General features: G+C 35.3%; 1 protein-coding gene across 1 annotated transcript in view; it reads right to left on the reverse strand.

Annotated features, from left to right (window-relative positions):
• Positions 1–13577, reverse strand: part of LOC126249761 (NACHT and WD repeat domain-containing protein 2) — a 253964-nt gene that overhangs the window by 79738 nt on the left and 160649 nt on the right. The window contains exons 18-19 of the mRNA XM_049951451.1: positions 5977–6101; positions 82–282 (exon numbers count right to left, since the gene is read on the reverse strand). Of these exons, the coding sequence (XP_049807408.1) occupies positions 82–282; positions 5977–6101 (326 nt within the window). The remainder of the gene's footprint in view (positions 1–81; positions 283–5976; positions 6102–13577) is intronic.

Below are 13577 nucleotides of genomic sequence, written 5' to 3' on the forward strand. Positions count from 1 at the left end.
ATGTGATGTATAATCTGACACACAACATAATATTGACAAGTGAAATATTATAGCTAGACTTAGAAATATATAGATGCAAACCTATGAAAGCTGAGAATTTCAGCAGAACCATTTTCAGTGAAATAATGGAGCTGCATATCCTGATCCTCCAGATCACCTGTCCAAAGTAACAGACGATAGTCTTCAAGTGATGTGAAATCAGCAGTTGACACAACAAATTTATCAGTTGCAGAGGGAACATCATGTATTTCCTCCATTTGGCCACGCATGTTAAATTGGCACCTGTACTGGAAAACGTGAGTCTTAATTGGTGCATCTCATTAAAAAAACATGCTTCATTCATAAATTGAATGAAACTAGTGCATTTTAATTTCCCCACAAATACACAATCTATATTAATAATCTGAAAGCTGTGATTTTCATGAATTAGTCAGTAACTATAATTTTTGTTAGTTGTAAAAATAATTCTTTATAATGTAACTACATTACAATAAGATATGATTAACAAAAGCAACTGAGGATCTTTTATTCAATGCTTCATAAAAAACAAGTGCAAATACAATCTACAATCAAACAGCAAATTAATTAGAAAAAACCTTCTCATGATTTTTAGATCTTACAGCATCTCACTGATAAAAATTCAGTCAGAGAACATGGATTACTAAGTCAAGATCTTGAAATTTATCACCAGCACTATATATGCCCCTGCACCCCCACCCCCCCAAATACAAATGCACAACAGACACACAACTAATATGATTTATATTATTGTATGTAAACCATGGAAAACTAACACCAGGAAAAACAAGTACAGAATCTATTAGAAATTTTAGTTCATAAATCTCATCAAACAAAGCTATAGAGCAATGAAAATACAGAGATCAACACCTACAGGTACACCACTTGAGCATCATTTATCACATTCAGCATTACAGATGTGAAGAATTTGACACTTTCCTGTACTGCAATGGAAAGTAAACATAGGGTAAAAGAAAATTTAAATTACCAACAGAAAATAAACGAAATTACAGAAAGTGTCCCACTGGCTGACATTCTCACTAGAAGGTGTCTGTTAGATTGTGAACATCCTCTTAGGTTGTATGGATTCCTGTTCTCAATTCTTTTTTCCTTTAGAAACCCTTTACAAGTTTCTTTCAGTATCATTCTGAAATGTCCAACATATTATGATATCAAGAAGAGGATTTTCTTGGTCTAACATAGAGAGGGCAGATACCAACATTTTTTTTTTTTTTCCAAATATTGGCACATGCTGCACAATACTGTTAAGACAAGCATCAACCTAATATTTGAATAGTTTTGTTTATAAAGCTTAATGTTAGTTTTGTTCTGTATGTTTGGTTCAAATGAATAAATTCGAATGCTATGACATAGTAAAACTCTGTTTTGTATTGTTTATTAACAATGTAAATTTATTAAAAGATTTTTTCATGATTTATAAGGATTTAGGTCCTTCATTTTTAACAGCTATTAAATCATGGGTTGAATTTGAGTGTGTTGTACTTCTATTTCAGATGAGTCATGTGAAGAAAGTCCAAAATCTATAACTACAGATGAAAACATCAAGAAAGTACACAATCTGATATTGGATAGCTAGCAATTTAAGGTGCCTGAAGCACTTGACAACATAGATGTATCATTTAAAGACTAGAGTACATTTCACATGACAAATTTACCATAAGAAAGCTTTTTGCAAGATTGTTGTCATGTTTTTTTAATGATCACTGTTTCTAAATGGCAAAATTGAAACAGCACACAAACTCATGAGGGGAAGTGGGTAGTTCTGAAGAAAAATAAAGGTAATGGCCTACATTTTCTATGATGCAAAAGCATTGTTCTGACTGATTACCTAATAGACCAAATAACATTGCAACAATTCATTGCAATGTGAATATTGCAACAATTCATGCTTCAAATCTCTTAGTTTTTCAACTGCCAAAGCAAATTTGTAGGCAAACAATTTGTTCAGGCTTTTGTATTTTTTTCATACAGTTGATCTAGCAAACCTGCATGTTTATGGCCGGTTATTGTTTTCCAGTAACTGAAAAATACACACTATATTCAATTCTACATAACAATTAAAGTCATACCAGCAACTGATATAGCACATGAACATCAGTCAGTAAACAGTGTAGAATTCTCCAAATTTTTGGGTGTACACAGTTATGAAAACTTGTTCTGGCAGAAGCATAGTACTGAGCTTCTCAAACAGTGAAGTTCAGCTACTTTTGCTCCTCATAAACTGCTAATCTTGGAAAACAAATGAAGCAATCTCCTGACATACTTTGCATATTTCCACTCAGTAATGTCTTATGGAATAATTTTATGGGATAACTCGTATCTTAGAAAGAAGCCATTGATTGCACAAAAGCAAGCAGTAGTAAGAATAAAATGTGGTGTACACCCACAGACATCAAGTAGGTACCTATTCAATGAGCTAGGCATTTTAACTGCACAACACAATACTTATATTCGATGACGAAATTCGTAATAAATAATCCAACAAAATTGGAGAAGAATGGTCTATATGGAAAATTCTTTATTATCCAATATTAAAGCTTTCAGTAGCTCAGAAAAGAGTTCAATATCCAGCAACAAAAATGTTTGATCATTTTTCCAGTAATGTAAAATGTCTGACAGGCCAGTAATGTAAAATGTCTGACAGGTATGAAAGGACATTTTAAATCTGACTTAAAACCATCTCCCTTGGACCACTCCTTCTATTCTATCAATGGTTTTCTACTGAAAATTGGTAGCCAGATAAAATTTTAAAAAATCTTGTTTTTAAGTGTAGAACTAAAACAATAATGTAGTCTCTAATGTTAAAACTAAGTGTTTATACATATCCAGGAAACTGACTCATTACACATCACTTCAATAAAAGAATCAGTCAAATGCTGTATCGACATGTAACAACTATGCAAGTTTCTTAAATCAAAGTAATGAAGAAACATGTTAGAAAAGTTAAGAAATGAGTGGGCTGTAAAATAATAATAATAAGAATAATAATTCTGAGCCTATTTGTCTGCAAAGGTGTTTTGACAATAGAGAACTAAGAGATTTGAAGTATGAATTAATAAAATATCCATTATCTTTACCAGATGTGCTATGTTCTGTCTTGCATTCATTCTGACATCTAAATGAATTTGTGGCTGGAAACCTTTTTAATTCTAAGGTTTTGAGTATGACAGCTGTAGACAATTGTTTTTCAGACCTTCCAGAATCATAATACAGGAGGTTCACTCACTGGAGACAGCTTCGTCAAAATGTGTTGGCATTGATGATTATTTTGAAAAACAACAATATTGAAAGGATAGATAACTACTCTCCACATAGAGGAAGCATTGAGTCACAGACTGGAACAATGAAAAAGAACTTTCATAAGTAAGCTTTCAGACAAAGTTCTTCGTCCAAAACAGAAAACATGCACACACACATTCACAAAAGCACAACATACACACACATGGCCAATGGCTCCAAGTGCCCATGTGTATATGAGGTGCACTTATGTGAATGTGTGTCTGTTTTCTATTTTGGAGGTAAGACTTTGTCCAAAAGGTTAATTATTTTAGCAATCTTTTTTCATTGTCCCTATCTGTGACTCAATGCCTCTCCTATGTGGTGAGTAGCAATCTGTCCTTTCCATATCATTTATATTCCATCTTGGACTTTCCATCATTTTATTATTTTGGAAAAGTACACATGCTCATTCACTGCCAGGCTCAGAATTTCTCTCCTTGATCTCATATATTGGATCTTCTCACACAGCTCACAGATTCCTCTAGACAAATGGTGGTTGGAGAGCTTTATCCTTCCCTCACATTTTCTTGTACCATTTCTCTGTCTCCATGATTTTATCTCCCATTTAAAGATTGTAGAGCTACTTTTATTGCTGTGGCTAGTATACATATACACTCAAGAGCCAAAGAAACTGGTACACCTGCCTAATACTGGGCCCATGCGAGCATACAGAAGTGCCGCACCATGATGTGGCATGGACTCGACTAACGTGTGAATATTGCTGGAGGAAACTGACACCATGAATCCTGCAGGGCTGTCCATAAATCCCTACAAGTATGAGGGAATTGAGATCTCTTCTGAACAGCATGTTGCAAGGCATGCTAGATATGCTGTCTGGGGAATTTGGTGTCTGTCAGAAGTTTTTAAATTCCTGTAGCAGTTCTGGACATATGGGGTGTCGCATTGTCATGCTGGAATTGCCCAATGGATGTGAATGGAAGCAGGTGACCAAACAGGAAGCATACATATGTGGCACCTGTCCGAGTCATATCTACACATATCAGGGGTCCCATACCACTCCAACTACACATGCCCCACACCATTACAGAGCCTCCACCAGCTTGAACGGCCCCCTGCTGACATGCAGGCTCCATATATTCATGAGGTTGTCTCCATATCCGTACACGTCTATCCACCCAAAACAATTTTAAATGAGACTCGTCTGACCAGTCATTAACAGTCAGTGTTGACAGGACTAGGCAAGGCGTAAAGCTTTGTGTCATGCGGTCATCAAGGGAACACAAGTGTGGGGTTTTGGCTCTGAAAGCCCAATGTTGATGACATTTCATTGAATGGGTCACACGCTGACACTTTTGATGGCCCAGCAATGAAATCTGCAGCAATTTGTCAAAGGGTTGCACTTCTGTCATGTTGAACAATTCTCTTCCATCATCTTTGGTCCCATTCTTGCAGTATCTTTTTCCAGCTGCAGCAATGTCGGAGATCTGATGTTTTACCGGATTCCTGATACTCATGGTACATTAGTGAAATGGTCATATGGGAAAATCCCCTCTTCATCACTACCTCAGAGATACTATGTCCCATCACTAATGCACTGACTATAACACCACATTCAAACTCAGTTAAATCTTGACAACCTGCCATTGTAGCAGCAGTAACTGATCTAACAACTGTGCCAGACACTTGTTGTCATATATAGGCACTGACAAATGTAGCACTGTATTCTGCCTGTTTACATATCTGTATTTGAATATGCATTCCTGTACCAGTTCCTTTGGCGGTTCAGTGTATTTTATAATTATTTCAGCATAATCTACAGTTTAAATTGGACTACACAATTCTTTGAAGGTCAGCTGATGGCCAGACTGATATTTGAACTACTGCCCTTCTAAAAGAGAGTCCAGGGCCTTATTGATATCTTGAGTTACATACGATTCAACAACAAAGACTCTTATTCGTTATCTCTAGGAATTAACTGACTATAATGGTATACTGAATACTTATGAGTAATTGATATACAGTGCCTATTTCCTAAACTGAGAGTTTTAAATATTACAGAATTTCGAGCATGCAAAAATGCAGGTTATGGAACTCATATTCGCTTGTCATATATCTAAAGTCTTTACACCAAAGCCAGATGGATGCATACAATAAATGTAATGATCCAGTAATGCATTATGTTGGAACTCTAACTCAAAGTACTATACTAAAATATTTCTTCATAAGATTGTACATTAGTGTGACTATGGTTTCATAAAATCTGGGTTAATCATTTTCAGGAACAAGACTAATAAACTGCTGCTTTTTTGAACGGAGAGTACTGAGAACCCTTCCCTATGTTTCATGGTTGCAGAGTAAAGCTAATTAATTTATCATGGATAAAGTATTCTATACAGTACAGGCTGATTGACATATGAACTGATAGTGTTAGCATGTCATGAAATACTTAAGAAATTACACAGAGGAAGTGACTAAAGGATTACTGAGATATTTACTAAGAAATCACATATCAGGAAAAACTGACTCCATCAGAGTATCTACATGTTTATGAGTTTTGTCTTCCTTCTCTTTGTGTTTCATTCTGTAATATTCATTTATAAAAAAATTTCTAGTTCACTCTCAGATACCTGATTCAGGCTACTGGAATGACTAAGGACAGAAACATTTAGCACAGCAACTTTGTTCACTAACACTCACCATTTCCGAGGACCAAGAATAAACAGGTGAGCATTTAAAAGAAATACTGCTGTTATTGGCTGATCATCAGGCAGAGGATTTTCAATCACAACATACTCACTAGTGAGCATATTTAACAGAACTGTCTGAAAAATAAACACAAGATTCATAGTACATTCATCATTTTAAAAAAAGCGCTATAATAACAACAATGCCAGTTTTCTCACACACAATATGTGAAGCATACAGCAAAATTCAAGCTTTATAATGTATTTAAAAGGCCAATGGCATAAGTAAATACTGGGTGATTCAGCTGCCCCTACCAATGTAATTTTATGCAACTCGCAATATTACACCAGGCCTTCAGAAACCACGTGCAAGATTTTCATATTTTCTGTCTCATTATAAGCAAACTATTAGTCCCACAGCAAAATGAACAGGACTTTTTCTGTAGGAAATTTGATGTAGTTGAATTTTGTAGTGAGATACACTTTCGCTAGTGCTTTTAGTTTTTGATTTACTCAAGAAAAAATACAAAAGTGACCTTCAGACACACAGTCCTTCCTCACATTCAACCTCTACCTGTCAAGATTTCTAGTACATTGTTCATGGCATTCACTCCTACCACTTTATATGTTTGGATCAAATTGTCAGTTTAATTAGTTTTAGTGTAACATTTAAAAAAGTCATCTTTCTTTCATTATTCTCAGAGGCACATTCAAATTAACAATGTTAATGAAATAGCCAGCTATACTGGTGTCTTAATAGCTCAATTGATAAAGACTAAAAAAAAGGTTGAATATCAGGAATAGTTAGTGTATTTGGAAATTTTTGTACGATGGCAGGAAGGAGTGCCACTAACAACATACTAGAGATCCTGACTGGTGAGGGATGACTGTGGGGTTAGAGGTTTGTTTGAAGGTCACTTTTGTACATTTGTCTTGAATAACACAAAAACCATGGCCTAGTGTGAACAAATATCCCAGTAAAAAACTTAACTATATTAAATTTCCTACAAAAAGACTTTGTTCATTTCTTCAAATAATTTGGGCATAGCAAGTGAGAGAATATGAAAATCTAACACATGGTTTCTAAAGGCCATATATAGGATTGGGGGTTGCATAAAACAACACTTAAAAGGGGCAGCTGAATCACCTTCTATATTATCTTCTGACACAGAGGAGTACACGAACATGAAGAAAATACATTTGTGAAATATGGAACTTCATTATGAATGTTCATTTATACTAACACATTTACTAAATTTTGACTTATTTTCAACTCATCTGTAAAATAACTTCTTGGATTATCATTACTTTTGTGATTTTCCATCATCCGACAAAACAAAATGGGCAAGATGCAGGAAAACATAAAGTATCTTTGATGAAGTGTATCATGTAGATTTTGGGAATCAAAGAAGGAAAATTAAGTGAGGAAAGTAAACAAGAATGCCCTTGTGATGAGCATTTTATACAGAGTCACGTGACTCCAGGAAGTAATTAATTACCATGAGCTCGGGTAAAATTGTTCCACTTTCCCATCTCCTTTGACATGTTAACATCTGATTAGTTGGCAGAGTGCTGGTGAACTGCAGTATAATGTTTTTAGTATCTGTATTCCCTGTGTGACTAAATCAGGGTAGATGTTATCATATTTTAGAAACTGTCTATTGCTGCAATAATTTTTCAAAGTATTCAGGTAGTGCTTGATAGGTTCCCGGGAATTACCCTGGATAATATTGTAGAAACCACACAATATTTCAGCGAGACAACTGCCCGCCATCTTCAGGTGCTACTGTCGCATCGCTGAGAAGCTAGCCAATTTATATGCTGGCTTTCTAGAACAGCACAGGCGCCAGTGGGACATAACATCATCGAAGACCAATCGCAGACAGCGTCGAATACCAGAGCCCTCTGCTGGAGAAATGGGTCGCAGTCTGCGGAAGCATGCCGCGGCGCGGGAAAATGAGTCCGGGAGCGACGGTCCCTTTCGCGCGTGAGGTGTTGGCGCACGATTTAAGCATCTGTGCTAAGGCTTCCCATCTGCATTGACTCAGTGCGGTTGCTAATCTGTGGGTGATGATTCCTTAGTGCCGCCAAGGCTGGCTCCCAGGCTTTGCTGAGGTGAAACCCCATGTCCCTGTTTATTAGGTCACTGCATATATTCATTTTGACCGCCTCTTTAATGATGGAGTCCCAGTATGTGGAAGCATGCGAGAGGATCTTGGTTTCTTCATAATTCATGCTGAGTCCCGGGGAAGGCAGTGTTCAGCAACTTCATTTTTGTTCATTGCCACAGTTGCAAGAAGCTTTTGTCTGTTTAGGGAGACAATCCCAAGCCTCTGAATCTGGAAATAAGGTTTTGGACAATGGCCTCTTTTAGGCCGTTCTGTAGTTAATGAAACACTTGTCAGCCTGATGGGAAAGAATTATGTTTAAAATGGTAAGTCCTGGTAGGTAACAACATAAACAAAATTTCAGTCTTCTGGTGAAACTTACCCCAAAACACAGGACAATATTATCCCATTGTGAAATATAGAGTTTATTTTCACCCAAATGAAAATTATGAATTTCATATTTTACACCTCAGTCTAAACCTCTTACAAAAATTAAAATGACTTTTTTAACAGACTAACAGATGAAAGCTGGAACATCACTATTCTGCCTCAACTACAAAGCCTTTCACATAACAAGTGCCTATGTGGCAGCAGATTCTTGAACTACAGAAATGGTGGAAAAACAGTGCAGCTATTGCTGCTACCTATTGTTTAACATAAGAGATATGGATATTCTTTGAAGTATGTGCAATGCAAGGCATAGTATCTCGTTTTTCATCTGGGCCAATGTTACCTGCAAAGAGATACCACAAGAAATAACTATAAAACTGTGACTGTTTCATGTTGACGTACTATTCCATCAACAGATCTGATAAATTTTCATTAAAATAAATCAAGATGGACAAGGGAAGTGTCAAACAAAAGAAGTTTCTGATGGACAAGAAGAAATGAGAATACAATAAATCTTGCATTATAAATGAATTGCACATGTTTAAACCCTTCATAATGAAATAACAATGATCAGAATGTATGCAATGTTATGTACGCTATACTTTAAAACACACAAAAATATAAATAAATGTTTGTCACTGACATAAAGTAAGAGGTAAAAAAATTACAAATCTGAGATTGTGTATCCTCAGTGGCAGTATTAGGTTAACACCTAACGTTAGGAACAGTTCTGGTCTGTTCATTTCATAAGAGAAAAAAGTTTATCAGAATAGTCTAGAACATGATCAAAGTTGATCATGTCACATTTATTTGTGTGATTATTGGTTTAGTTAATGTTCATGATTCCACTTCCTAGTGACTACCAAAGACTAACAAACCAATAGTATGACTTTAAGGTGATTATTAAGATATAAGTCACACAAAACACATTGGGTTATGCAGTGAGCACTCATTGAGCTATAACCAACTATTTGGTACTTGTTATGTCATCTTTCCACTTTCCATACAGAAGTGACCTAATACAGCAGCAATGTAATAAGATGCAATGATACACCACATTGCATACAATATATATTTCACTGGCGATACAATTATTTCTACGTATCAGTAATACACATTAGGTTACTCCATGATAACAATTAAAATGGCAATTACAACTTAGCTCAAGACAAAAGTTGAGTAAAATTATATATTTTAGAGGCAGATACATATTAAAATGTGAGGAACTATTTGTGTACAACAAAAGAGCTAAACAATCACCTATCAACACGTCATCAGAAGGAGTTATAAAAACTCATCAAAAGACATTAATTAAAGATAATTTCATATAATACAATGTAAAGGACTAAAAAAATGTAACTGGAGTAAAAGATGAGCTGTGATTGGTGTCAAAAATTATGTTGCTGTATATAATAAATGTTTACAGACAGTCAGTCCTACATTTTGCCACATTTGTGGCAACCAGTGAAAGACCAAATAATGATATTTATGGACAGAATTTCACCATGTGCAATGAGTGTGAACAAGAAAACAATATTGCAACCACAATAGGCAAGTCAGAACAAGTAAATAATAATAAAGAACCTACAGTCCACGATGTGACACAGAAATGATGCACGAATAATATTTCTTTTAACAAAACAAAAACTGATGTAAGTAACTATCAAAATAGTCTTTACAATCCTGTGAGTCTTTCAGAAGAGATACTTCCACTCAATGCAATTACAGATTGGCATAAGGCACGTTATAGGAAAACAACTGCTCATTGTAGTTATAAGGGAATTCCATACGCTACAGCAGAACAACAAGCAAACAAACATGCATTAAATGACTTAAGATGTAGCTGTACAACCAAAAATGCCTTATAAGGCAGCACTTCAGTCACCTGTAGAGGAAGAAAGACCAATACCCCAATCACATGCCATGAAATTCAAGTGCCAGAGACAGAAAATAATCTGATAATAAGCACTGGTGAGGAACAAGGAGTGCTATATGGAGTGAAAATGGTGCAACAACTAAAAATCTAAACAAATATCTTGACAAAATATTTCCATGTTATACCAATTATCACTAGAAACTAAGCGTGTAAGTAGTAGTTTCAAGATCAATGTTGATTTCCATCTTGAGGACAAGCTAGTGGGCATTGTCATATGGCCCAAGAAAGTTGGAATAAAGCATTTGTTTATTCTGGACATCAACCGGTGCCCCAGTAAAATAGATTTGAAATAAAAAATCAGGGCCACAGAATATCATACAGAAAGGATATTAGTGTTGACAGTAATATGACTTTCAGCATAGCAAGTGTTAATGTGCAGTGTTTAAGAACCAAGGTGAACCTTTTATCATTCTTTATAGAAGATGTGAAACCAGATGTTTTATGTATCTGTGAGCAATGGTTGACAGAAGCAGAATGTGGCTGTTACAGATCTTTCGAATATTTAGATATGGTAAATGCATGGTATCAAACTACTACGACTCATGGTGGTGTGACAGTGTATGTAAAAAAAAGTAGTGTAAATGGAATCAATTTTAAATTTTTTTGTGCTGATCTGGATCTTGAAGTGGCTCTCATTGTTACCTCTGTGTGCCATTCACCAGAAGGTACCTTTGAAAACTTTATTGCATGGATGGAGAACTGTTTATCTTACTTTCCATGCCTTAAGTCTAAAACTGCATTGTATGGTGACCCCATCATATATATAGGTGGTGGAAGTGGTAAAGAGAGGCTCTTTGAGAGCTTAATAAATAGCTATGGGATGCTTGTAGCAAATTGTTCCCCAACAACGAGTGATACCTGGTGAGACACAGCTACCACCAACTTCAGTACATGGAATTATAATATCATTGTAGTTGAACCTATGATTGCACATCACAGCACACTAATAATGGAACTCAGTATGAAGAACAAAAGTAAATTGCAGCTATTCATATGGTACTCAAGTCACACATTCAGTAAAAGGATTATTGAAGAAGAGAGACTAAATGACCTAAAAGCAGCATTGTCTGGTGTAAACTGGCAGCATAAAATTGCAGAAATGGGGACCAGTGACTCATTTGAATGTCTATTCCAAAGCTTATGGATGAAATTTGATGATATATTCCTAATAATCACCAAGAATAATCCTGTAGAGAAAACAAAAGAAAGGGAAAAACGTATTGAAGGGAAGATTTGGTATAAACCTGAGGTAGATAAATTAAATTGCATTGTCATAATGATCAGGGACTGGATGAAGACAGCTTTAGATCTTCCAATTACAGACTTACAGACTTACTCCATTCTAACTACTTAAGAGCCAAGAGAATTTACACAAAGGAAGTAGGGGATGCAAAAACGAAATACAATCACAGGTATATTAAAGAGGCTCACAATCCATGTAAAGCAACTTGGAATCTGGTAAATGGGCACAGAAGAAAGGTCAAAAACAATAACTTGACATTAAATTTTACAAAAACAGAAATTGTTCATTTTACCACAAAACAATCTGCACAGTCTATAAGTGAAATAAGGTATATGGACAAAAAATTAGAGACTGCAGACTGTGTCAAATTCCTTGGCATGTTAGTCAATAAAAACCTGTTATGGAGTCACCATGTGGACAACATACTGGGTCGACTGAATAGCCTTGTATATATTATGAATATCTTGTATAGTATTACTGATTTAGCTGTAAGAAAAACCGTATATAATGCATATTTTGTTTCAGTCATTAGGTATAGTATAATTTTCTGGGGGTCTGAAAAAACAAATTTACTTAGAGCTTTTAGACTACAAAAAAGAATCATCCGAGCAATGGTGGGAGCAAAACCAAAGCAACACTGCAAACCTTTATTTGTAAAACTGGATCTAATGAGCATTCCAAGCATATACATCTATGAAACTCTCACTTTCACGAAAAGAAACCCACAACTTTTTGAGGGCAACTTCTTCTTGCATCAATATGATACTAGACATAGAATGAGCTACATGTTACCTACCCACTGTTTAAAATCATATGAAAAAACCCCATACTATATGGGCATGAAATTTGTAAATAAAATATGGAAAGATATGGATGACCCAAATGTAAAAGGTACCAAAAGAGACCTGGAAAAATATCTGAAAGATAAATGTTACTATAGTGTAGAAGATTTCATGAATGATAACAATGCATTATAATTGTAATTAAAATACCTCTTTGAAGATGTTACACCATGTATATTATTAGTTTATTGTCTATTTTTAGTATTGTTATATATAGTGTAAAACTGACAAGTCACCTATGTCACAATCTTTGATTGTATAAGGCATGTTATGTGATAATAAAAATTGAATTGAATTGAATTGAATTAACTCTGCATTAAATTCGTATAGTTCTGATGTCTTCAGTCAGTACTTAGAACAGTGAAAAATACTATAAGTGAAATACCAGACACGGGATTAGATCCTAAAACTCATATAGGAAATTTACACTGTTGCACAATTAAAAAGTGGAATGAAGTGCACCCTAAAACACAGTAAAAACAGTGAATTTGTATAAGCACTCAGAGAATGCAGATATCTATGACATGTACTGCACAATCCTGAAGAATATCATTTACCATTTACCATTAGCCATAGTAATAAATAAATGTTTATCCTTTGGTGTTATCCCAGAATTCAAAAAAACTGGCACAGACAGTACCAGCTTACAAAAAAGGGGAGCAGTTCAAAGCATCAAGTTTTAGACCAATTTTAGTTACAGTTATGGAGTCTGGGCTGAAACACCAGATAATAAGTTACTTTGAAGATAATAAAATATTTCAGAACACACAGCACAAGTTTGAAAAGGAAAGCCAACAATTATAGCAGCACTGATTATAATTCCAAAGATAAGACAGGGGTTCAAGGACAGAGAAAGTGACCTCAGCAAGGCATTTGACTGTATCTTGCACAAGATACTTCTCAATAAGCTAAAGTGTTATGGTGTTGGAGATGTTGTTCTGGTAACTCTTCAGTCTTATTTTGAAAACTGAAGTCAGGTAGTATCAGTCCATGGATCAATCTTCCAAGAACAAAAACTGGAGTGTAGCATACTCCATGGATATGTCATAAGACCTCTCGTTTCCCTTTTTTTTTTTTTTGTCAATGATGTATGTT

The sequence above is a fragment of the Schistocerca nitens genome, chromosome 3 (genome assembly GCF_023898315.1).
Source record: "Schistocerca nitens isolate TAMUIC-IGC-003100 chromosome 3, iqSchNite1.1, whole genome shotgun sequence".
In the NCBI taxonomy this organism is placed as follows: Eukaryota; Metazoa; Arthropoda; class Insecta; order Orthoptera; family Acrididae; genus Schistocerca; species Schistocerca nitens.